General features: G+C 40.8%; 1 protein-coding gene across 1 annotated transcript; it reads right to left on the reverse strand.

Moving 5' to 3' along the window:
* Positions 1-15,752: 15,752 nt before the first annotated feature.
* Positions 15,753-17,387, reverse strand: LOC140014727 (uncharacterized). The gene is made up of 2 exons (XM_072065835.1): positions 17,088-17,387; positions 15,753-16,997 (listed from the first exon to the last, which is right to left on the reverse strand). The coding sequence occupies exons 1-2, from the start codon at positions 17,385-17,387 to the stop codon at positions 15,753-15,755; spliced, it is 1,545 nt and encodes a 514-aa protein (XP_071921936.1).
* Positions 17,388-27,935: the final 10,548 nt, after the last annotated feature.

Below are 27,935 nucleotides of genomic sequence, written 5' to 3' on the forward strand. Positions count from 1 at the left end.
CCGAAGAACACCACCACCTCCACCCACTCCTGGATTACCTTTAGCACAGCCATCCGTATTAAGTATATACCTTCCTGTCTCTTTTGTCTCCCAGCAGAAGGAATCGTCCAATCATACAACTAACAAAATGATTGCAGTCGAATAACCTTTTTGAAATGTATTCCCACCATAGTCTGGATTTCCGCGAAGATGGCTTGGCAAATGGCCGACGATCGCATCTGGATACCCTCAAACATTGCTTTATTACTCGCCTTCCAAATCTGCCAGCAAACTACACTTGGAAGAATGCGGTCAATAAACCATCGTAGCTCATAGTCATGTGATCGCAACCACCAACCTACTATGCGAGCTCGTAAGAAAGATCCTGAAAATTTCAATCCACATAGACCTCCAAAATAATTCCATATTACCGTCGCTATGTGGCCATTGGAAAATAAATGTTCAATAGACTCCTCACATGCCGCAGAATAACAAAAGCATTTGGAAGGTAAATGGAAACCCAGTTTGCATAACTGATTTGGTATCGGAATCCTTCCCAGAAGTAATCTCAACATGAAAAATGAAACTTTCACAAGAATGCGGGAATGCCAAATAGAGGCAAATACCATAGACGTGGGGCGAGCCTGCCTAATATCCCCGAAAACCGACTTTAGGGATGTACATTGATTGTTAATTTGAAATGCACACCACTATCACTATTTCCTTTATTACTAGTACAAGTTCTTCTAATCAAAGAAAAATAAAATCAAATACCTTTTCCTTTTGTATGCGGTAGTTATGTTTAGTAGAAAATTATTAAACCATTTTTACAATACATAATTTCTCTTGAAATTGGTAACATTTTCGATGACCTCTAACCTCATCAATATTACTAACCACCAACATGCAGATAATCTTAAGAGCAAAAGCCATCAGTATGACAAAAAGAGAATATTTTCGAGTCGAACAAAAAAAATTGCGATTCTATATAGAATCGAAGAAATTCATAACGAATGAGAATGAATTGCAAAGCTATCACATTTCTAATTTCATGTGCATCCAGAATTTGACGCAGCGTTACTTTAGAGGAACTCTCCTTTTTCACACCAAGGAACCAATCTCAATCTCTACGTCCCTTTTATTTTTTTTTTAACCATTAAATGGTGTCAAAGTCGTTAGCAGTAAAATGCTAAATAAATTTCATTCCATTTCAAGCTCCAGTTAATAGTATACTAATATTTTACACCACAATCAATTGAGCACCTATTTCCTTTTTTTCAAGTAACTATTATTTTAGGTTAAATATTTACATTTAAAATAATAGCAATAGAATGCCAATCCTCGGATTAATGGAACTTCAATTATTGTTAATAAAACTAATTTTACAGTGATAAAAATAGTCTAGAAATGAAAAGTCAATGGCAAAAATTGCTAAAATATAGCAATTTTTAATTATGGGAAAATAAACAACTAAGTTCCCAAAATATTTCGCTTTTATTGTTTAAAAAATCTCAACTTGTTAACTAAATTCAAAATAATTCTATTATCAAAAATATTCTTCCTCAAATTAACTTTAATGATTAGATGTGAGATACAAATATGGTAAAATATCCCTCATATATGTATGTCATGGATATTTGAGACTTTTAGTAAAAAAAAATTTGTTGTTAAAATAACATTGTATCATAGTGTGCTAATTATTTTAGGACCGTTTTATACGTGAACTGAATTTAATTTAAATTATACGATAGATATATACATGCATGTGATTTTCATTTAATTGTTGGATCACATTTTTATGAACAATCTCCCAAGGAAAAAAGTCCAGATCATACTGATTTTCTTATATTAATTGTTCTACTAATTTTGTCATTTTTATCGTTATATTATTTCTCATTTTGTTTGGGCTTTAACTCTTATTATTTCTTGTGTCCCAAATGTAAATTTATGAAAACTTTATCATCTTATTATATTCATAGGTGTTAAATTATAAAAATTGTGATATATAAACAAGTGATATTCTATATATAACTAGGAAGATTTGTTGTTATTGTTATCCAAACTTTCAAACTTTTTAAAAATTGAAAATGATTAAAAACGTATAATACGACAAAATTTTATTACATATTTTACAAGGTTATGTGAAAAGTCAAACTATTTTTCAAAGTATTTTAAAATATATAAATACAATTTTTTTTTTAAATTATACCTATAATCATGTGTTATGTAGGTATATTACGAGTACTTACTAATTAACTAAGATACTAAGTATTAATCTTTAATAAAACATCTTATCATTATTTCAAATAAACTTTCTAGTACTAGTTTGAGATAAGTTTTAAAGTAAAATAGTACATTTGTCCCATAAATCAGTAAGTTTTGATAATTAATCAAATTTACCATGTTATCAGAAAGAATTACTATCTATGTGTAAAAGATTATTATTACTTGGACTAAACTTACTCTCTAAAAAGTGAGTTTGGGATATAAAGTAGTAATTTATTTATTTAAAAAGTAAGTTTAATATTTATTCTAATTTACCTTTTGAGATATAAAAGTTACTAATTTTTTACTGTTAACTTACTATTTTAGATGGGAAACTTACTTTCTTATTTTTAAGTGTTATCCTATTTAGGCGGATGATCTAGCTAGTAATCAAATGGTCGCTAAATGTGCAACAACCTGTTATATCAGGTAAAAATTGTTTCGTTACCATAACTATCGTTACTAAAGCATTGTCCATGGCAAAGGCATTGGTCAAGACTATTTTTGTGTCCATTCGGGAGGGTCTAAAGCTCCGACACATGGAATGTAAATCTCACATATTTTAATTTTTTTTAAATATTTAAGAAATACTATAAAAATTACAAGAAGTATATGGAGAATACTAATCATACAACAAAATTAGATAAAATTAAGAAAAAAAATAAAATTTTGTTTAACATCAGCTTCACTTGCAAATTGCAATTCCTTTTAATTTAAGAAATATGTCGAACAATTAACACACAGAGAGGGAGAGAGAGAGAGAGAGAGAGAGAGAGTTTGTTTATTGTCTTTCGATAGACAGTATGTGAATATAGTAATATTTCAATAGATTTACTCAATTACAAGGAAAATAATATAAATGTTGTTTAAAAGTAGAATGACCAGGGCCAGGTTCAATTTAGGCCACTTGTTTTTCTGTTTTCATTTTGTTTTGATTAGTTGTTGAACTTGGGCAAGCATGAATAATTCATGAAAATGATATCAAATTATTCTTACTTTTTAATTTAACATTCTTTTTAGAACATTAGTATGTTCTATTTTATCACAAATAAATATTTTATTTCTAGTAGCATTAATGAATTTATGATGTAACAATTAAAATCTACTAAGTAAAGTCACTCCAAATGAACAAACAATAATTCGTGTTCATTAAAAATAATAAATGAAGAGGAGAGAGAGAGAGAGAGAGAGAGAGAGAGAGAGAGAGAGAGAGAGAGAGACTATATCATTAACATTACAAGAAACAAAATATTTGTTCATGAAAAAATGGAATATATTAGTTTTTCTAAAATTAATATTAACTAAAAAATACGAATGCTTTTTATATTGTTTCCATGAATTATTCATGCTTGTCCATGTTCAGCAACTAACAAAAAAGAACCTGATAAGTGAATATTTAACGCACATTTTGTACGAATTTGGCATGAATTTTTGGTATGTTTTGAGAAGATTAAAGCCATATTTGAACTCTTTTGGTGATAATTGCTTAAATATTGTTTAAGGGTTAAGAAATTGATAAATGAGTGGATTAATGCGTTAATTTTGTGAAATTGTGAAGGTAATTGATGTATGAAATTCATGCACAAGTTGAAAGAAATGTCAGGGTCTTCCAGAGGACAAAGTACACAAGAAATTGGGAGCAAAAATGTAGAAAAAGGGAAGAAGTGAAAAAACTGGAAAAATGCTCAACACGGATCCGAGCTCGGATCCGTGTGTACAAGAGGGATCCGACCCCTCGTCTGTACTTCTGGCGGAGTGTATCCGAGGTCAGGACGATCCGACCTCGGATCCATCATGGGAAGTCCTCGGATCCTATAATCCGAGCTCGGATCCATTCTTCAGCCCTCGGATCCGTGGCTCGGATCTGTCTCTCTCTTCAGCAAGTGGCACAACCGTTTTTCTTTACCTTTATCACAACTTTTCCAGCTATTTTGAGGGACAGAAATCGGTGGCACATGCTTCTGCAATAAAAGAGAAGACCAAATGAGTGTGGACAAAAGGAAACATCATATCTTTGACTTCTTTTTACAAAATCTGAGTGGAGGAAATTATGAAGTGAGAGGAATGGAATTTCTACCACCTTTTATGCAGAAACACAGGGGAGAAGCCTGGCATTACCATACGTAGCTAGTTTTCTATTTTGTAACATTTTTTTCTCTCTAGATAGGAGTACTTGGAGAAGCATTTTTTAGAGAGTTTCACTTGTAATCATATTGTGCGAGAGCATAGCAGGAATTGGAGAGCTTCACCTTCAATTGGCTAAGCTTTCTTTTATCTTTCTTATACTTGTACTTTATGATGTTTTGCATTAATAAACTTGTGAGTTTGATTGTTAAATCATTCATGAGTAGCTAAACTCCTTCATCTAGGGAGTAGATGAAACTTATGGCTAAATAATACTAATTGAATGTGATTTACATTTGTTATATCTTGTATTAATTTGTCTACTTGTGTAGCTGTTATCACTTGTTATTGATTGATCACCAATAGCATGTTTATAGTGTTATTATTCAATGAGAATTGGTAATAACAATTGAAACACATGAGTAGAGCTTGAGTTGTATGTTCATGAAAATAGAGATACACTTAGGTGGATTATTGAGCATTTCATGAAATAAAACGGAGTAGTAGTAGTATTTCACCATGAAAATAGGGAAATCTATATTGCTCTAGGCCATTTCATCATGAAAATGAGACTTGGTAATCTTGGAAATAAATCTCTGGTTAAGCAAGAATAATAGCAACAAGTAAATCCATTCATTTGTGTAGTTTATGCCATAAGTGGAATCTACATCCCTAGAATCTTCCTTAAGTGAAATTTCTCTATTTGCATTCAGCATTTGTTAAACTAGATTTGTATCTCAGATTTGTAGATTACAGCATTAGACTTTCTCTGCTCAAATTAATTGTAAGTCTAAATAATAGAGAGAACAAGGGTTTAGTAATTGTTTAAATTGCTCCTCGTGGGATCGACCAGATACACATCTTGTACTATAATTGCGACCTGTATACTTGCAGTCCAACGGGTGTAAAATCGGAATTAAACTTGCATTGATAAAAAAAGCCCGACAGAACCTCTCTCTTCTAATAAATTTTATCTTTTTTTTAACAAATTCAAATATTTTATCATTAACATTACAAGAAACAAAATATTTGTTCATGATAAAATGGAATATATTAGTTTTTTCAAAATTAGTATTAACTAAAAAATATGAATGCTTTTTATATTGTTTCCATGAATTATTCATGCTTGTCCAAGTTCAACAACTAACAATAAAGAACCTCCCTCTTCTAATAAATTTTATCTTTTTTTTAACAAATTCAAATTATTTTATTGTTATGGTCTGTCTCTCACTCTCTCTCTCTTTAACAAATTTTATCTTTTTTTTAATGAACATGAATTGTCTTTATTCATATGGAGTGACGTTACTCACGTTACATAGTGAATTTTGTGTATTTATCAATTTGGGTCCATCAGAAATTAAAATAAACAATATTGGGGTTAGGGTTGGCCATCACATAGTGAATTTGGGTCCAGCCCTAACCCCAATATTGTTTATTCTATCCAAAAACTCAAAATAAAGGTGGAGTTTAATTTTTTACAGAAACAAATGATAATCCCTCTCAAAACATGTAAATTATATCGATATATTGAATCTGCACTTGCTCAGGACGATAAGTTAAAAGATAGTTTGGCTTTATCACAGATTCATTCGGCAATTGACATGTCAGTTTTTGAAACAATTGCTATGGCTGATACGGCAAAGGAAATTTGGGATATATTGGAGAAAACATATGACAGAGTCCAGCAAAATAATTTGATGATATTGAAGAGAAAATTTGAACTGGTGACAATGGAGAAATCAGAATCTATTGAATTATAGTTTTCTCATTTGTCAGATATTATAAATGAGATGAAACTCATTCAGTATAATCTTCCTGACAAAATATTTATTGAGAAAGTTCTTAATACCCTACCCATGAAAATTGATCATGTAGTAACTATAATCCAGGAAAGGAAAGATTTGGATGATTTGAATATTAAAGATTTGCATGGGTTATTAATTCTACATGAATAAAGATTTAATGAAAAATTAAAAATACCCTAGAGAAGGATACAGTAGAGAAGGCGTTGTAGACGCAGCTAAATTTGAAATGCAATAATGATGTCAGGGAGTAGGTGCATCTAGTCAAAGGAGTAGAAGTGGTTACAATAACAGAAGTGATCGTGACAATAATAATAGAGGCGGAGAAGGTACATCAAATTCTAGATGTGGTAAGGGTAATAATTTTAATTTTAGAGGTGGTTCTGATAGAGGTAGAGATGGTAATTTTGGCAGAAGAAATAATTTTAATCAGAATAATTTTGGATAGAGAGTTCAATGTTATAATTGTGAAAAATTGAGTCATAGACAATTTGAATATAGATTGGAGAAAATATAAGCAAAATTTTCAGGCTAATGTTACTGACAATCAGGTGCAAGATAATAATAAAAAATCTAAAACTCTATTATTACACTGTAATGTTGTTGATGTAGTTGATAAAATAAATGGTACTTGGATACGGGTTGTAATAACCATATGTTTGGCGAAAAAGAATTATTTGTTGAGCTTTATGAATTTGTCCGTGGTGAAATTAATTTGGAAAAAGCATTATTTTATCAGTGTTTGGCAAGGAAAATTTTTCTATTAGCCTGAAAAATGGGTCTACTGATTTTATTTCTAATGTTTTCTATGTTTTTGGGTTGCATCATAATTTGTTGAGTATGGGTCAGTTGTTTGAGAAAAAAAATATGATATTCGTATCAGAAATGGTACTTGTACTATTTTTGATAAAAATAATAGAATGATTGCCAGTGTACTAATGACTTCAAATCGCTTATTTTCACTGAATTTGAATAGTGCCAATTTTTTCTATTTGAGTACAGTGATAGATGGCAGTAATTGGTTGTGGCATATGCAATTTGATCATTTGAATTTTGACAATTTAAAATTTTTGGGCAGTAGAAATCCTGATAGAGTCTGTGATATGTGTATTTTGAGAAAACAAGATAGGGATACTTTTCAAACTGGCAAATCATGGAGGGTTAGAAACTATTAAAAATTATTCATTCAGATTTGTGAACTGTGGAGGTTCTTTTTAATGGTGGTTGCAGGTATTTTATTACTTTTATTAGTGATTTTAGTAGAAAAGTTTGAGTGTATTTTTTGAAACAGAAATTTGATACCTGTGACACTTTTAAAACTTTTGTTAAGAGGCAAAGTGACTGTCAGATTAAAATTTTGAGAACAGATAGGGGTCAAAAATATTTGGTTTGTGATGACTTTCTTGAAAAAAATGAAATACAACATCAGTTGACTACCAAGTACACTCCATAACAAAATGGAGTGGTGAGAAAGAATAGGACAGTTATACAATGATAAGATGTATGTTAAAGTTGAAAAATATGCTAAAATCTTTTTGGGCAGAGGCAGTTTCATGTGCAATGTATTTGTTGAATAGGTGTCCTATCAGAAGTGTTCCCAAAAAAATTTCTGAAAAAGTTTGGAGTGATAGAAGACCATTTATTGGCTATCTCAAAGTTTTTGGGTGCACTGCCTATTCTCATGTTCCTGATCAATTAAGAAAAAAAAAATTGATGATAAAAGGGAGGAGTGTGTATTTATTGGTTACAGTGAAGTTTTTCAGGTTTACAAGTTATATAATCTTATGACAAGAAAAGTGATAGTAAATAGAAATATGACTTTTAACGAGAAAGGCCTTTGAGATTGGTCTATTGAAAATCTTGAAACAGCAGAAGTGACTCTCAATTATGAGCAAGAAAAAGATAATTATGATATTCAGCCATCACCAGTTGCTCAGGATCTATAGACTAAGTTAATTGGACATCCACAACATCAGCAACAGATGCTAGCTCATCTGCAGGATTATATTATTACACCAGATAATGTTCCTTATGATGAAAATATTGTTAATTATGGTTTGTTTGCAAATTGTGATCCAGTTATGTATGAGGAGGCAGACCGTGATGATCGTTGGATGAAAGCAATAGAGGAAGAAATTCGTGCAATAGAGAACAATGATACTTGGGAGCTTATTTCTCTACCAACTGGTAAAAAAGCTATTGGAGTGAGTGGATATATAAGATAAAATTTAAACCTAGTGGAGAAGTTAATAGATACAAGACCAGATTAGTGGTGAAGGGATATAAGTAGAAACCTGGGATTGACTATTTTGAAGTGTTTGCACCAGTTGCTTGGCTTGACACAGTCCGTATGATAATTTCTCTAATTATTCAAAATAACTAGAGAATTTATCAAATGGATGTCAAGTCAACTTTCCTGAATGGAGTTCTTAATAAAGAAGTGTATGTGGAGCAGCCAGTAAGATTTGTTAGAAGAGGTCAGAAAAATAAGGTGTATAGATCGAAGAGAGCCTTATATGGATTGAAACAACCTCCAAAAGCGTGGTACACAAGGATTGATTCCTATTTTCTGCCTCGTGATTTTCAGAGGTGCCCATATAAGTACACTTTATGTATTAAATCTTCTACCCGTGGTGATATTCTTATTGTGTGCCTGTACGTAGATGATTTAATTTTTACAGGAAATAATTCAAAGATGATTGCTGAATTCAGGGAGGCCATGATTAAATAGTTTGAGATGAAAGATATGGGATTCATGTCATATTTCTTGGAAATTGAAGTCTTTTAGTCTGACAGTGAGATTTTTATATCTCAAAAGAAATATGCAAGTGACATTTTAAAGAAGTTCAAAATGGATACAGCGAAACCGATTATGACGTCAGTGGAAGAAAAATTGAGGTTGATCAAGGAGGGGAGTTCGAAGAAGCAACAGGTGATTGCATTATCTACAGCGTAGGCGAAGTATATTGCAGCAGCTAACAGTGCTACTCAAGTTTTGTGGTTACGTCACACACTTGGTATTCTACGACACAAGTAGGTTTACATAGAACATAGCCAAGCTTGTAAAATTGAACTCTCATCTCATGTTGATGCCTAGCTAATGTGATATACAAAAAAAAGTCTTGAATATTGAGCCTAATCACGTGTTGCGCTTTCCAGCAAGAGGGATAGATAATTTTTCCCTTCCTCTCTTTTTTAAAGTTGGGTAAATGACTCATAGTCCCCTTTTGCTTTTGTATGATATTACATGACCCTATAAGGTTTTAAAATATTCACATAGTCTCTCTATAATTTGATATAAAATAGAAATTAGACGAAAAGTAGTATCAGCAATGTCGTTAAATGAAATGTAAGTATTGTCCTTTCTTAAGCACCAAATTGAATAAGGGTCTAACCATCTACTTTTCGTATATTTTTCACTTTATATTAAATTATGGGGTTATAACTAATATAGATATTCTAAATTTTTTTTCTGAGAGAGTGTAAGTGAGAAGTCTTATGTTCGAGCCCTCTCACATACGCTTAAAAAAATAAATATTTTAAACTTTTAGAAGGATCATGTGGTGTTATGCAAAAGCTCAGGGGGATTATAGATAATTTGCTCTTCAAAGTTTTGAACTCCAAAGCGATTGAAATCCGCATGCGGTGACTAACAACACAAGTTCGGCTTGTTCTTGAGCATTAGCCAGGTTAAGAATCTTTTCTACTTGTATAGAACAGAGAATTCATAACATTATCATTGTCACTTTTGGATCTTCTTCGTTTCTTTCTTAAAAAATTTGAAAATTTGACTAGATTTCGTGTAATTCAATTCCCCTTTGGTGAAATTCTGAAGGCATTGATTAGTATGGTGATTGACTAGAAAATCTTATGAATTCTGGATTCTTGTATCACTCTTTTAAAATCACAGGAAAGTAATTGGCGCCCGACACTACATTAAAGGGTATGAAAATCATTTTGGCCCTCTGAACCGCACATTGGATTATCGCTCCCCTCGAGACAAAGAGGGACTTGGAACTCAACACATCATCAACAGTTGGAGGCCGTAGGGTACATAATGTTGCAGCACTCGGTGGATTTGCCCGTGGCACGGCCTCAAGCACTGCACCCCTTGCGCCCATTGCAATGTACAAAATTTGCTGGCTACTTCCAGATCACCGGGTGGTGAAGTATAACTTACTTTCAGGAACTTCATTGTCTTGCCCTCATGTAGCTGGTGCAGCTGCTCTTTTGAGGGCCACTCACCCGACCTGGAGCAGTGCTGCCATCAGATCAGCTCTCATGACCACAGGTAGTAGTTTCGCTTTCAATGAAATCAGATCTTAATCTTTTTTTAAAATTTATAATCAATTTATCTTGCTCAGAATCAATTCTCCATCAACAAGCATGTTAGGCATGCTTCTTGTTTAACAGAACAAAATTATTAGAGGTATTTACCATCAACTTAATCATTCAAGAAATTAGGTGTAAAAACAAAGAATTAGTTAGCTAAGCACACTGGCAGACCTCCTACCAAATTAAGGATTCAACACTGGAAACATTACGATGCTATCCAAGAGAATAAAGGGGTTGTCCAAAATGTTAATTGAAGAAGCACGGAACTTCCCCGGACCGATCTGACCTGATGAGCTCGGATTGATGATGGAAAGAGCGCGTCCTAAGCTTGAAAGATAAACAGGAGAGTGAACTGACAGGGGCCCCGAGGTCGTCCCCGAGGGCACTCCGACGGTCAAGTTAGTTTTCCGGTGAGTGAGGTTCACAGGAAGTAAACGGTCGAGAGTGATTGTCCGGAAATCAGTGAGTGTCCCTTACGCAGTCATTGTGCGTTACTGTTTATACCTGCCGAGAAGTCTGACCTCCGTACGTTTCGGGATTTGCCCTGGATAGCTCCCAGTCCTGCGCTGAAGGGGATTCTCCCCGCCCTCTGTGGGATAGCTCTCTAGAGCCCCGCGGAGCCCTAGCCGCCGCGTGTCCTGGGCTGGTTCCCCATGGGCCCGGGTTCCAAGCCCAGCTCGGGTCACCCTGGGCTGCCACGTGTCTAGGCCCAGGAAGGGCCTCTACACTAGCCCCCTAGATTAGGTGGGGCTTCCGAGCAGACCTAATCTGTAACCCTGCCACGTGGGAGGCCAGCACTGCGCCCTGCTCTGCCACGGTCATCTCCAGTACAGTGCCATTACTGGAAAGCTGTGCCCGCGTCCTTTCAGTTGTCGCGTCCCCTCGCTCTCCGTACCGCTTCTTGAATGCATTCACATGGAGCGGTTCGAATTCAAGCAAACCGTTTCCCCCCCATTTCGTCCCCTATAAATAGTGGCTGCCAAATTCCGTTTAACTTTATTTGTCATTTTCTCCTTTCCTCGTGCATTTCCAATTCCCAGCAACAAGGCTTCCGGCTTCCAGCACCCAGATTCCGGCGACTTCTCCATCCTTTTTTCACTTCGATTATCAGTAAGTTCTCTCCCCTCCTCTTTCGCGTTTCCTTTTCTCCTTTGGCCACCTTCTGCATTTTATGTCGGACCATTCCGGCGTCACTTCCACCGCATCCCAGATTCCGGCCCGTCGTAGAGCCCCTAGAATCTTCATCTCCTCCTCGTCCTCATCTTCATCGTCCTCATCTTCATCTTCTCCTCCTCCTCCTTCTTTCTCTTCTTCCAATCCCAATTTCCCCATTCCTGACTTGTTAGAGCCTATTGACATCATGAGCTCTCCATCCGCCCATTCTCCTTATGCCCGACTCCTAGAGGAGGTGGCCGAGCTCAATGCCCTCATCGAGCAGCAAGCCGCCTCCATCCCCTCCCCCAAGTCTCCACATAACTCCCCTGGCGGAGCCCAGGGGGAGCTGGGGAGGACAGGGATTCCTCTGAGGGGACCCTTGCTTCCGAGCAGGGGGACGACTCCGAGTTTAACTACGGTCACCCCGACCGGGAGGAGGTCACCCTCTCACCCGGGGCAGTGGCCGAGCTGGCCGCCTCTTTCTCCATCCCTCCGGCCTTCGAGCCGCGAGCCGCCGGACCCACCGATCGGACCTGCCGACCTCCCCCGGGCTTTGTAGCCATTTGCAAAGAGGGAAACTGGTCGCGGGGCTCCGACTCCCCATTCCTCCGGCCCTGGCCGAGATCCTGAGCTACTGGGGACTCAGGATCACCAAGGTCCATCCCAACTCGATCAGAATCATCATAAGATTCCTGATCTACTGCCAGATCTGCGACATCCGCTACTCTCTCTCTCTCTTCTGAGCTTCCCATGCCCTCAAGGCTTCTCTCCCTGGGTGGTACTACTTCTCCCGCCGGTCCCCCAGCAATCACGGCGGTAAGGGCACCCAGGACTTCTCTACGGGGTCCCCTCTTCCGTAAAAAACTGGAAGGGGGACTTCTTTTTCGTTAAAACCACCCGCTTTCCTCCCAACACGTGGAAGGGTGGGGGGGTCGGGGACGACCCCTGCCCAGAGGACCTGGACCCTGAGACCTTCGGCCAGCTGCTGGGCTCTGCGGTAAAGTTGTACGCAGCCAAGTTCTCCACCGAGCAGATTTCCGCGGCCGAGCTGTTGGGGACGTTGTCCGGGTCCCCTGGAAAAGTGGCGTTTTCCCCCGCCGACACAGATACCTGTAATACTGCACATGTTCCTTTGTTATATGTGGCTTCATCTTCACTTCTGTTACTGCCCTTTTTTACTGACCTGGTTGTGTTTTGCTGCAGTGAGGAATCTCTCAAGACTACTGGGCCCGCCAACCGAGCAGGCCGACCCCACCACGCAGCCGGAGACGGCGAAGAAGGCCCCCGAGGCTTCTGCGGCAACTGGGGGCAACTCGACCCCCTAAAAGGAGGCCTCCCAATCTCAGTCCCCTTCCAAGCCGATCGCCGGCAAAAAGAAGGCGACGGGACAGAAGAGAGGCCAAGAGGACGAGTCTTCCCAACCCGGCAAGAAGCCGACGCAGGCCTCAGCACAGCGCCCTCTCCAGCTGAATTCGGGGGGCCCTGTCCACTTGGGGGTTGGCTCTGCGGAGGAGCACGCGCGGGAGAGCGCTCCTCCGAGCTTGTGGCACTTCCGCCACGTGGCCCCCGTGAAGCCGGGACAGGCCCCTACCATGCACGACCCCCGTCGCTTCTGCCCGTCCTGGGAGCTTTCCCTCAATGACCGAGTCCAGTTCCCCGAAGTGGCTCGCGAGTGGGTTGCGGGATCAGTCCTTCCACGGGACAGAAAGTGGATGGAGCTGGCCAGCCCGTCCGAGATCCAGGACGTGTACTGCACCGCTCGGGCCCAAGTAAGCCCCCTTTTCCGCTTACACCCCTAGGAATTTTGTTTTTTCCTTTGACGAAGTGCTAACGTTTACTTTCCTCCCTCTAGGCCCATGCCGCCGGCGCCGCCCTGGTGACCCACTTCTCCGAACTATCTCCCGATCTGGAGAAATTACAAAAGAAGAATCGGGAAACCGAGTAGAAACTTGCCCAAGCCCTTAAGGAGGCGGGCTCCCTTAAGGCTAAACCGGGCAAAGCCGAGAAGAGGTTGGAGGAGGCCCAGGTCCAGCTCGCCGCTACCTGGTCCGAGCTGGACCAGGAGAAGAAGGGCGTGGCGAAACTGAGGGAGGACGACGCCATTGAACTCTCCGGCACCGTCAGCCGGGAGCGCAAGAAGGTTGTTCGGGATTTCATCTCCTCCGAACGATTTTCCGAGAACGTGGCCTACCTCAACCAGCCCATCTTCCAGATCGGCGCCACGCGGGCCCTGGACCAGGTGAAGAGCCTCAACCCACCCGGCTTTAACTTGGCTGACTTCAAAGACTACAACCCCGCAGCCGAGGGGAAGCTGGACTGGCTCTTCGATGGGTACTGCAAAGGGCATGCCCTGAAGGACCTGGTGGGCAGGAGCGATGTGGGGACCGAACTGGCGGAGCTTCCCCTGGAGGAGGAGGAGACTCCTGGCAGGGCTTCCGGGAAGGAGCCTGTGGCTTAGGGCAGCGGTCACTCCAGAAACCCTTTCCATTCTCATATAAGAATATATGACCATGCCCCGCAATCCATGATCTCCACAGATCCTTTTTAACAACCTTCTCCACCCGTCCCCCAACATGCTTAAGGTGTACCTTCAGCTCCCACCTTCCAGCATGTTTAAGGTGTACCTTCAGCTCCCATCTCAAGCAGGTCGCCAGCAAGAAGAAGGCGTAGCTAGATTCCCCTTTCGTTGTATAGCTCGGTAGGCTTTGTAATAGATAGGGTCTGAATGTATATATGAGATGAAGTTTAAATGAAATTGTCTAATTTGTCTATCAATTCCCTTGTTAGCGGTGAACTCTGGTAACCAAAAAGAAACCCCGACCTCCTGGGTCGAGCACCAAATAGATCCACCCAGGCGGCGTGCTGACCTCTTGGGTCGAGCATAAAACATCTAGGCTTCAAGCTACGCAGACCTCTAGGGTCGAACGTCAAACCTGATCTACTGAAGCGGAGCCGGCCTCTTGGGTCGAGCATGGAGCCCTGGGGTCTTTCTGCTGCGCCGACCTCCTGGGTCGATCGACAGAGTTTTAGAGGCAGTCCTGCCGACCTCTTGGGTCGAGCATCACTTCTCAGACTTTGAAGGCTTTCCGTCGATTCGTTATTTCGACTTGTCCCCTGGCCGCCGACCTCCCGGGTCGAGTTTCAACTTTAAGGGCAGTCAGTTCATTATCCCCTGTCATATCTCCCCCGAGCCCCCCACTAGGACACTTAGGATTAGTTGAGTGTACTAGTGCAGAAGTGAGAAATATAATATGAACGAGAAGGGACTTAAAACTTGGAAAGTTAACATTTATTGAATGAGTACGAGAATCCCAAAAAATACAGCAAAATACCCTGGACTAGCCTATCCTACGAATAATCGCAGATTCGAAAAGTGCCAAGTGCGAGATACCTCTACTCCGTCTAATTTTGCAAGCTTACAGTACCCAGCCCAGCTTGTCTCTAAGATCTTGTACGGCCCTTCTCAGTTTGGATCAAGCTTGTTGGAGCTATGAATTCGGCTGACTGAGTTCCTTCTCCGCGGGCCGACCTCCGCGAGCACCACCGCCTCCGCCCCATAAGTCAGGGAAAACGGGGTCTCATGAGTGGCTGTCATCGGCGTGGTGCGGTAAACCCAGAGGACGCTAGGTAGTTCGTCTAGCCAGTTAGACTGGGCTAGTTCCAGTCTAGTCTTTAGCCCCTGTAGGATGGTTCGGTTGACATTCTTCACATGTCCGTTGGCCTAGGGGTGTCCGACCGAGGTGAAGTGTTGGTTAATCCCGAACTCTGCGCACCAGCTTTTGAAGGGATTTTCAGCAAACTGTCGCCCGTTGTCGGATATCAAGTCATGCGGGATCCCGAAGCGGCAGACTATGCTTTCCAGTAGAACTTCTGAATTGCCCTTCCGGAGATAGTGGCTAGGGGTTCGGCCTCCATCCACTTCGTGAAATAGTCGATGGCCACCACGAGATGCTCGTACCTTCCCGGAGCTCGGGGGAAGGGACCCAAGAGGTCTATTCCCCACTGAGCAAAGGGCCAAGGACTGTGGATGGGGACCATCTCTCAAGTGGGTTGGTGGCGCAGCGGGGCGTGCACCTGACATGCTCGGCATTTCTAAATCAGAGCCGCCGCATCTTGGAACACCGAGGGCCAATAGTAGCCCAGGAGAAGGCACTTTTTGGCCAGTACCCGGGACCCCACATGCGCCGCGCATAATCCTTCGTGGACTTCACGGAGGACGTAATCGCCTTCTTCAGGAGTTACGCACTTTAGCCAGGGGGATGAATAAGACCTCTTGTAGAGGGTTCCCTCGGCGTAGGCGTACTTAGCAGCTCTGAGCTGGAGTCGGCGGGTTTCGATTTTGTTGGCGGGAAGGTTTCCCGAGCTGAGGAAATCTACGATGGGGGTCATCCATGATGCCGGGCTGTCTATGACCAGGACCTGAATCTGATCAATGCTTTTTTGTTTGACCACCTCAACTAGGACTTCCTTGCAAAGGTGGGCAAACGAGGCGGATGCCAATTTCGACAGGGCGTCCGCCCGCTTGTTCTGTGATCTCGGCACCCGCTCGATTTCGAAAATGTCAAACAGGGTTCTCGCCTCTCGTACCTTGGCCAAATATTTCTTCATGACATCCTCCTTAGATTCGTATTCCCCGCGGACTTGGTTGAATACAAATTGAGAGTCGCTCCGAACCTTGATCGCGGTTACACCCATCTGGTGGGCTATCCGCAACCCTGTCAAGAGGGCCTCGTACTCGGCCTCGTTATTGGACGCCGGGAAGTCGAACCTGAGCGCATAGGTCAGCTCTTCCCCGGTGGGCGAGGTGAGTAGCAGGCCAGCTCCGCTTCCCTCCTTGCTCGAGGCCCCGTCCACGAACAGTACCCAAGACTCTTCCGGCCTGGCCTCCTTTGGCAGAGAGCTCGGCTCAGTTGTGGACAGACTGGCTCCTTCGGCGAGGAAGTCTGCTAGGGCCTGGGCTTTGATAGCGGTGCGGGGCTGGTAACCGATGTCGTACTCGGCAAGTTCGACGGCCCACTTAGTCATCCTACCCGAGACCTCAGGTTTTGTGAGTATCTGTCGCAAGGGCTGATCGGTCATGACCACAATGCTGTGGGTCTGGAAGTAAGGTCGGAGCTTCCGGGCAGCATGCACCAGGGCGAGAACTAGTTTTTCTGCCGCCGTGTACCGCGTTTCCGGACCTTGTAAGGCACGGCTAACATAATATATTGGCTTCTGAGCCCCCCTGTCTTCCCGCACCAAAATCGCGCTGACGGCCTCGTTGCAAGCGGACAAGTACAGGAACAAGGTTTCTCCCTGCTCCGGGGCGGTCAGGGTGGGCAGTTCGGCCAAATACGCCTTCAGGTCGGTGAAAGCCTTCTGGCACTCTTCGATTCACTGAAAGTCCTTGGGCGCTTTTAGGATTCGGAAGAAGGGGAGCCTCCTTACCGCGGACCGTGAGAGAAACCTGTTCAGGGCAGCCATCCTTCCCGCGAGTCGTTGGACCTCTTTCACATTCCGTGGAGTGGTCATGTCCATGATGGTCTGGAATTTTTCGGGGTTAGCCCGGATCCCTTCTCGAGAGACCAAGAAATCGAGGAACCGGCCCGACCTAACTCCGAAGGTGCACTTCTTCGGGTTCAACCGCATCCGATTTTCCCAGAGGATGTTCAAGATCTCCCTCAGGTCGGGGACGAGCTGTGGTCCTGCTCGGCTCTTGACGATCATGTCGTCCACGTAGACCTCCATGTTTTTGCCGATCTGGTTCTGGAACAATTTGTTGACCAAACGCTGGTAAGTAGCTCCGGCGTTCTTTAGCCCGAATGGCATAGTCCGGTAGCAGTAGGTCCCTTCCTCGGTGATGAACGAAGTTTTTTCCGATCCTCCTCAGCCATCTCTATCTGGTGGTATCCCTTGAAAGCATCCAGGAAACACAAAACGTCAAAACCAACAGTAGCATCTACTAACCTGTCGATTCTCGGCAGGGGGAAGCAGTCCTTCGGGCAGACTTTATTGAGATCTGTAAAGTCAACGCACATCCTCCAGGACTGGTTCTCCTTCTTTACCAGGACAGGGTTGGCTAACCAGGTCGGGTAGTAGACTTCCATGATGATTTCGGATTCCAGCAGTTTACCGACCTCCTTCCTGATTACCTCATTTCTCTCTGGAGCGAAGTTCCTCTTCTTCTGTTTCACCGGCTTAAAGCGGGGGTCTATGTTGAGGTGGTGGACGACCAGGTCAGTCGGAATCCCAGGCAAGTTCTCTACTGTCCAAGCGAAAACCTGGATGTACTCCCTCAGGAGGGCCTTCAAGTCATCCTTCTCTTTGGGCGGTAGCGACGCACCGATACGGATTACCTGGTCAGGCCTGTCCTCCTTCAATGGGAACTCCTCGATCTCGTCCTGAGTGCCCAGTTGCCGATCCTCCTCCCCCGGGATGTAAGGCTCCAAACTGGTCGCCTGAGCGACCACCTTCTCGTGTCCCCGGAGCATGGCTAAGTAACAAACTCGGGCCACCTCCGAATCTCCATTCATCTCGGCAACTCCTCTCGGGGTGGGGAATTTGACGCTAAAGTGGAGCGATGAGGGAATCGCTCGGAGGGCATTCAAAGCGGGCCGACCTACGAATATGTTGTACGGGGATGGCTGCTTGACCACCACAAAGTTGACGGGGATGGTCCGGCATCTGGGTGCCTGACCTACTGTGACCATCAGGGTGATCATCCCCTCCGGATTGATGGGTGGTCCGGTAAAGCCTACTAGAGGTGTCCGAACAGGGGTTAGCTGTCCATTTTTCAGGCCGAGCTCCTTGAATACCCTGTAGAACAGGATGTCCACTGCACTTCCCTGATCGACGTACACTTTCTTCACCCGGTAATTATTGGTGACGATGTCTATTACGATGGCCTCATGATTTCCGGATGCCAAGGGAACCGCGTCCCTTGGTCCGAAGGTGATCTTCTCGTCCATGCGCAGACGCTTCAGCGAATCATCTCCGTCTGGGGGAGGTCGCCTGTTCTTCCGGGCTGTATGGCTGTCTCCCCCCGTGGGACCCCCGACTATGGTGTTTATCACCCCCGCCAAGTTCTGAGTGCCCTGGTCGGGGCAGTGATCTAGAGCTGCGTCACGCCGCTCAGATCGGTCGCGGCGGTAGCCTTCGCCCCTCTCTCCGCGGTAGGTACGTCCCGGCTCCTGGTCAAACCGACCTGGCTGCACAAACCGCCCCAAGAAATCGCGCTGGATCAGGTCTTCAATCTCCTTCCGCAAGGCCCAGCATCCCTCCGTATCATGCCCTACATCTCGATGGAAGGCACAGTACCGGTCCTGGTTCCTTTTATTCCGGGGCGTCCCCATCTTGGGCGGCCGTCCTCCTAGACCCTCTGCCTCCATTACGGCCAGGATCTGTGCCCTGGGTCGAGTCTGGGGGGTATACCCTTTTTTCGGGAGTGGCGGTTGAGCGGGGGCTTTATCCTTGGAGAGGCGATCGAAGACGTTCTTTCTGGCCTGGCCGTCCTTGGTTTCAGGAGGGTTTTCCCGTCCTCTCCGATTTCCGAGCTCTCGATCTGACTCTCTCTTCAGGCGGGCGGCCTCCTCCGCATTGGCGGCGGCGTGAGCCCGGGTCAGGAGCTCTTCCAGATTTTTGGGGGGCTGTTCGGCAAGCTTATAGTAGAGCTCCTCCACCCTTAGCTCGTTCATGAAGGCGGCTATCACTACTTTCTCATCCTTGTCCCGGATCTGCAGGCTCTCAGTGTTGAAGCGAGTCATGAAATTCTTCAGGGACTTGTTCGGCTTCTGCTTGGTGAGCCGCGTTTTTCGAGTAAGTTTTCGAGGAGACGAATTGGGCGGTGAACTGTTTGGCCAATTCGGTGAAACTCCGGATAGACCCCGGTGCCAGGCCCTGGAACCAGAGCCGGGCCTTACTCTTCAGAAACATGGGGAAGGTCTTGCAACAGAGTGCATCCGCGGCGGTTTGTAGACGCATGTGCGTCAGGAAGAACGAGATGTGGTCTTTCGGGTCAGTCGAACCATCGTACAGTTCGATGTTCGGGATTTTAAACCTCCAAGGTAACGGGTAGTCCTCTATCTCTCGGGTGAAGGGCGAGGCTACGTAGTTGTCCTCGTATAGTTGTGGACGCAGGATCTGCTGCTCGTTCTGGACGGGCTGCCATTGGGGAGGGTCTCGCGGCCGGCTCTTGATAGATCGGGCGGGGGAGCGCTCCGACTCGTTCCGCGTAAGCTTCCACGAGGAGGGATTCCTCGGTCGGCCCCCAGCGGACCGGTCACGAGAATATCTCTCACTGTCCCCGATCACCGAGGCACGCGGCCTGGGAGGAGTCCGCGGTCGTTTCCTCCTGGGGGGCTGGTCTCGTGACTCGTCCTCCGAGGGAATGGGGGGCGACTCCCTCTCCTTCCCTTTCGCCTTAGAGGTCTGCGCACCCCCGGCCTCACCCCCCTCCTTCGTCTGCCGGATTATGTCTTCCAGCATGGGGAGGTTCTCGGTTACAAACTGATAGATCTGCTGTCTCCGTTCCCCTGAAAGGGCCGAGCCCCCGGCGCCTCGGGCCGCCTCGGTCTCCATTCGCCGGGACCCCTCATCGGCTCCGGGATCAGTGTTATCCACGGTTCGCTTGGAACGCGTTCTCGCCATCAACGCAAATACTCGTACCTTCGTTCCCACAGACGGCGCCAACTGAAGAAGCACGGAACTTCCCCGGACCGAACTGACCTGATGAGCTCGGATTGATGATGGAAAGAGCGCGTCCTAAGCCTGAAAGATAAACAGGAGAGTGAACTGACAGGGGCCCCAAGGTCGTCCCCGAGGGCACTCCGACGGTCAAGTTAATTTTCCGGTGAGTGAGGTTCACGGGAAGTAAACGGTCGAGAGTGATTGTCCGGAAATCAGTGAGTGTCCCTTGCGCAGTCATTGTGCGTTACTGTTTATACCTACCGAGGAGTCCGACCTCCGTACGTTTCGGAACTTGCCCTGGATAGCTCCCAGTCCCGCGCTGAGGGGGATTCTCCCCGCCCTCTGCGGGATAGCTCTCTGGAGCCCCGCGGAACCCTAGCCGCCGCGTGTCCTGGGCTGGTTCCCCATGGGCCCGGGTTCCAAGCCCAACTCGGGTCACCCTCGGCTGCCACGTGTCCAGGCCCAGGAAGGGCCTCTGCATTGATCAACCTGACACTTTTCATATCCATTAGAAGTTCAAAACTTCCAAACCTTTATGTTTTGTAAAAATGTTATGAATTCGACAATATTACATATGATTTGGGAAAAGAAAAATTCAATACATGTCTAATGTTTCAACATTCTGAACTTGCAGCTGGAGTATTGAACAACGTGGGTAAGCCAGTAACTGATGCATCTGGAAATGAAGCAAATCCCTTCCTATACGGATCAGGTCACTTTAGGCCATCTAAGGCAGCAGATCCTGGACTTGTTTATGATGCTTCATATGAAAGACTATCTTCTACACCTATGCAGTATTGGATACAATCTCAAGAATTTAAAACTCAACTTCAGTTGCCCCAAGAATCCACCTCCACCACACAACCTCAATTACCCATCAGTTGCTGTTCCAAAACTCAATGGAACGGTGGTTATAAAGAGAACAGTGGCATGTGTTGGCAGCAGTAGCAAAAGTGTCTACTTTTCTTCAGTGAAGCCTCCAGTTGGCATCTCGGTCCACATTTCTAAACCGATTTTGTATTTTAACAGGTATGGTGAGAAGAAAAGTTTCAGTATTTCAATAAAAGCAGAGGATACGGAGGATGCTGGTGAAAGTTCACCACATATATGTTCCAGTTTGGATGGTACACTTGGAATGATGCTAATAGCATCCACAATGTCCGAAGTCCCATAGCAGTAGCAGTAGCTTAGTTCTCCTCATTTTAGTTTTAGCTTTTTTTTACAAAACTATAGTGTCAGTTATATTCTTTTGAAATTGTTTAGAGGCAGAACTGCAATATATTTGCTTAGATTCAAACTCGCAATAAACATTGGAAAGTGGAAAAGCATTGAAAAGATGTGTATTTAGTGTAAAATGTCTTGGATGCTATTTGGCAGTTTTGTTTTCTTATTGTTTTTTTTTTACATATTTACGTGGTGGATAAGAATAAAATTTGCACGGGTAAATTTGCAAACCATCTGAATGCAGTACAAAATAAAGGGTAAATTGCACTAAGCTCCCTTCCAGTTCTTGTAAAAATCAAAAGCCTTCCTTCTTGATTTAATAATAACAGTAACCTCCCTTCTTGTTTGTTTGATAACATCAAAAACCTCCCCTAGCCTCAATTAAGGGACAGAAAATAATCAATTTTGCCATAAATTCATTTCAATGTCCCCAATATGTCCTTATAATGACATAAGTAGATATTTCAAAAAAAAATAAGAAAAAGGGTGAGCTAGTTTTTCTTTTCGTCAAAATTTATGGTTGTAAAAAAGTTGATGACACTTAATTATATGTATGCCATAAAAGTTAGCCCCCATCAACTATTTTCATTGCTAGATTAAGTGCTTATATTTTTAAACGTATATTTAGAATACTTTTTTCTAACTCAGCTTTGCAACTTATTTGATGTCATAGTTCTGTTATCTCATGTTCAAGTGTATATAAGTTGGGATTTCATAATATTAAAGAATTTGATAAATATACAGTTGGAAACACCATTATTTTTATATAACTTTTATTGTAGGAATAAATGTACATGCCTACCTCTTTTATTTTGATCGGTGAAAATAAAAAAATTAAAAAAATTACAAGTATTAGGTCCTCAATTTTCATCAATGAAATTCTCTTTTTTTACTTTTACTTCCTTTTGGGAGAGAATTAAAAATTTTTTCTTAATAATTTTCTTTTGCTTAATACGAAGAACATGAATAAGAAAGATAAGGGTAAAATTGTAGTGTCAAATCTACCATAGATGCAATGTAGATAGAAATTAACGATAAGGAAAGTCTTTGTTGTTTTGAAATTAAGAAGGGAGGTTCCTAACTTTTGTAGAAATTAGAGGGGGGTTAGCGTAATTTACATTAAAATAAAAACAAGTTTTTTAAACGCGAATTTTGTGAAATACGAGCATGAATTTAAATATTATCTGTTGAGAAAATATTCTTTTGAGCAATTATTCATGTACAGCTTTCCAGTTTTCAGTGTTGAATATTTAAATTTTTTAAAGATAGAATTGATGGTTAAATATCAAAACATAAAATAGGTTAAATAAACATATGAAACAAATTGATAGTTTATTTAGTATATGTGACACGTATTAGTAGAACTCAAATTTGTAGAGTAGAGTTCTTATTATATGTAGTACTAGGAGGGGAATGTCCGCACATCGCACAGGTGTTTGGTGCTTGTGGTTAAAGAAGATTTTACGGTAGTTCAAGCGAATATCAAAAAACTCACGCACATTGAGTAACAATATGAAGTAACAAAATATCTAATGTATACTGGAAGATGAAGAAGGAAATTATGCATGCTATCTTGCTCAGTTCATATATTTTGAAACAAATACTTGTATATGAGCTTTTCATTAACAAGACTAAATGAACTTTAAACAGATACCCAAATGATTAATGGCAATAAACAAAGTGATTATCCATTTAAAGATGCATCTACACAACATTCTTGTTGATGAAAGTAGCCAACTTTTTTTGCAACGACAAAGCTTAGCCTCAAAAGGTTTGGTTCCATCCGAGGATTCAGCAATGGATCATCAACCCCCGTAGATTTTGGGTGAATATAATGCCAAATGCCCTTAACATAGGCCTTTACCTGTAATTTAATTAACTCCCCCCAAAAATAAGGACAATTGAGAAAAATCATATCAAGCCGTCTAGTATCTCCAGCCAAACCCTTGATGCCATGTTATGTGTTAAATTGCCACCAGCACTATCCCCACCAAAAAACACCCTATCAAAGCTAGCATAATCCCTAAGCCATACCTCAGGACCCTCGCCATTTGAATGAGGGGCAACCCATTTGACTGCAATCTAAGAATCTTCATAAGCAATAGGCAAAGGATACTCAGGGGTGAGCTGAGAGTTAATTGAAACTGCTACAACACCAGTTTCTGCAACTACTACATTAAAGTGCGCGTGATATGTAGGAAAGAAGGCAGATTTGATAAAAAAGCCTCCACCATGTAAGTAGACCAAAAGAGAAAGTTTTGTATCTCCAAACTTATTCCAACAAAACCACATCATTTTAATTGTATAGAACAACCAACTTTGTGGGGAAACAATAATTTTAACATTAAATTGTACTAACAGAGTATCCAATTTTGGAATGAAAACATTTAGCTAACAATAGAAATTACGATTTTACAAAGCAAATTATACCATTAAAAAAAAAGAATGAAACCTCACCTCAAGTTGAACTACCAAGAATAATTTCACTAGAGAACCATATTGAAATCTAAAGTACAATGGCAAAACAAATAAGTATTTATCGGAAGATGAAAGGAACATAACGGAAGAATGTGAAGGGGCAGACATTTGAAGAATTGAAGTTGAAACTAATGTTCAATCATAAATTCCTTAATAAACCACATTGTCCTTGCTTTAATTGAGATGAAATGAAGTTTGAAGTTCTTCAAATTATAATAGCAAAGTAACAGTAATAATTGATACAAATCAAAATGAATGTCTATGCAAGGACATTTAAATAATTACACCAATAAAAAAGCTATTATGGGTTGTACCCATTGTAGAAAAGATGACCAAATAATCTCACATTCCCAAACTACCCAAACCTTTGAACAAATAATCATTGCATCTTTTAGAATACAAGGACATTTCAGTAAACACAATAATACACATGCTATCTAAAGTAGTACCCAATACTATAACTACACTCAAAACAACCTCACAATCCCAAAATACCCCTACTCTTGCGGTTGAAATTCAAAGTCATTCTTTGACCCAAACTCATTCTTATATAGTATAAGGATATTTACGAGCAGGACTACAGTATTGAAGGGATAGCAGTCTCGCACAAAGTATATATGGGAGAGAAAGAATAATCAACAACTCACAATAATAGCATTAAAATCTCAAAAAAAAAAAGGAAAAAAGTCTCACAACGATAAGACCCAAGAATGGTCTCCAAGGACTCTCAGAATTTTTTGCAGACTATGTTAAGAAGTCCTCTATTTACGGCTAACTTGATTTATAAAATAAAAAACCATTATGATAAGAAATTGCCAAAAAAATCACCAACCAGTAAATACAAAAGGGACAATTTTATAAATCACCCCTGATTGATGATTCAATTCAGCACTTATACTTAATGGATTCAGATTTTAACATATTTAGATCGTTTGATAACCAAAGATTAAACATCTAAATTAATTAAGTGGCATTGAATTTCCTAAACAAAACTTGCTCCCAAAATTATGTGATAAGTTATTCACTTATCACTGAATGTGATATGCACTTAAATGTATTAGATTTAATATTTAACAATTCAATAATTTAATGGATTCAGATTTCAGATTTCAGACTTCAGACTTCAGTTTTATCAAATGCACCCTAAGAGACCACAAGAAAAGAAAAATTTTGGAATGAGATTATATTCTCTCTAAAAATGAGTTTTTCAATACTATATTTTGAAATGGATTAACAAATATTACAAAAACTTAAAATATTTTATTTTATTTTTTCCAAAAAAGAAAGTTTAAAATTTGAGGTTGTCCAGTGATACTATAAAAAACCTCATAGGAGATTTTGTAAATTTGGTAGAAGCTTTAGTTTAGTACCTAAGGTTGAGACCTAAAAATTTGAAGTTTTGGATACAAATCCAATTAACTCCTCCCTAATTCTCAAATCCAACCCCTCTTCTACTATAAAAAAAAAATAGTGGAAACCTGACTGCAATAAATTAAACTCTTAGAACTTAATTACTTGGTTTAGTTTGCCAACAAACCAAACATTTGAAGACTTTCAAAGAGGTAATGCACGCCATTGTTCGAAAAGGCAAAGGGAAAAGTCTAAAGTAACAATCATTCTGATAACGAAACTATTTTTACCTGATATAACAGATAAAAATACTTTTAGCCATCATTTAATTACCTGTTGGACTGGTTATCTAAATAAGATAATACCTAAAAATTTGGTTAGTAAGTTTCACATAAAAAATAGTAATTTAACTTGATTAATTAGTAACTTTTATGTCTCAAAAAGTAAATTGGAAAAAATATGGAACTTATTTTTTTTTGAAATAAATTACTACTCTATATCCGAAACTTACTTTTTGGAGAGTAAGTTTAGTTCAAGTAATAGTAAATTTTTATAGATTAATAGTAAATCTTGTTGATAGAATAGTAAATTTGGTTAATGGTCAAAACTTACTAGTTTGTGGTATAAATTTACTATTTTACTTAAAAAACTTATATGAAACAAGTATTAGGAAGTTTATTTGAAATAATGCTAAGATTTTTTTATTAATGATTAAAACTTAGTATTATAGTTAGTAATTACTCGTAATGTAAATGTATGATACATAATTGTACGTATCATTTATAAATGTTATATGTTTTAAACATTTTAAATATACTATGAAAACTAGTTTTTTTGCACATGACCTTATAAAATATGTAAGAATAATTTGTCATATTATAAATTCTGAATTATTTTTTAATTTGTGCAAGGTTAGAAAGTTTGGATGACAATAACAACAAATCTTTCAAGTTATGTATAGAATTGCACTTATCTATACATCACAATTTCCATATATTAATACCTATGAATATAATAAAATGGTAAAGTTTTAATAAATTTATTTTCTGGGTTACAAGTATAAAAGTTAAAGTTGTATTACAATAACAACAAATCTTTCGAGTAGCATATAAAATAGCACTTACTTATACATCACAATTTTCATATATTAATACCTATGAATTTAATAAAATGGTAAAAGTTTTAATAAATTTATATTCTGGGTCACAAGTATAAATATTAAAGTTGTATTAACCTAGCACAATCTTTGAAGAGTATAGTAAATTTACCCATTTGTTAAGTTTCGTGACTGTCAAATATACTTTGTATCATTTACATTATGGATTTGTATGCATATTATTTCTATCAAACTCCTTTTTTTATTGGCAAATGGTATGTAAATTATTATAAAATATCATTTTTATAATAATCATAATTTTTTATAGGTGAATGTTATGTAAACTACTAAAATTATTAATTCACAAATAACTAAATCTTACTACTTTATGGCATATATTAGTCTAATTGACTAAAAAATTACTGTAATCATGTGTACATTGATTTTTTTTTAATAATATATTTTTATTTATTCATGGGATTGAATACAAAATATTCCTCTTACATATTCGTTATTTTCTGAATTGAAGGCATTCCTAATCTGTCCAAACAGATTGCTCCACGAGCCAGTCTTGGGAACATACTAAAGGTATCGTAAACCTTGATTTGTTGCTATGGATGAGATATACCCACATTAGACAAAGCATCAGCAACTGTATTAGCTTCCCGATAGCAGTGTGAAAATCTAGCAGGATCTTCTACTAGCTTCCAAATCTGGTTAACTTCTCTTCGAATTTGCCACGGACACTGAGTACGACGCTGAATGATCCCAATTAAAACCAATGAATCCGATTGTACACATATGTCTTCGAAGCCCTTATGTATACATATTTGAAGGCCAATTAGAAGAGATCGAGCCTCTGCGCGGAGACTTGTAGTTTCTCCCAAGTAGGCCGAGAAGGCAATCATTAGTAAACCAGTTGAATCCCGAAGAACACCACCACCTCCACCCACTCCTGGATTACCTTTAGCACAGCCATCCGTATTAAGTATATACCTTCCTGTCTCTTTTGTCTCCCAGCAGAAGGAATCGTCCAATCATACAACTAACAAAATGATTGCAGTCGAATAACCTTTTTGAAATGTATTCCCACCATAGTCTGGATTTCCGCGAAGATGGCTTGGCAAATGGCCGACGATCGCATCTGGATACCCTCAAACATTGCTTTATTACTCGCCTTCCAAATCTGCCAGCAAACTACACTTGGAAGAATGCGGTCAATAAACCATCGTAGCTCATAGTCATGTGATCGCAACCACCAACCTACTATGCGAGCTCGTAAGAAAGATCCTGAAAATTTCAATCCACATAGACCTCCAAAATAATTCCATATTACCGTCGCTATGTGGCCATTGGAAAATAAATGTTCAATAGACTCCTCACATGCCGCAGAATAACAAAAGCATTTGGAAGGTAAATGGAAACCCAGTTTGCATAACTGATTTGGTATCGGAATCCTTCCC

The sequence above is a fragment of the Coffea arabica genome, chromosome 9e (assembly GCF_036785885.1).
Source record: "Coffea arabica cultivar ET-39 chromosome 9e, Coffea Arabica ET-39 HiFi, whole genome shotgun sequence".
NCBI lineage: Eukaryota > Viridiplantae > Streptophyta > Magnoliopsida > Gentianales > Rubiaceae > Coffea > Coffea arabica.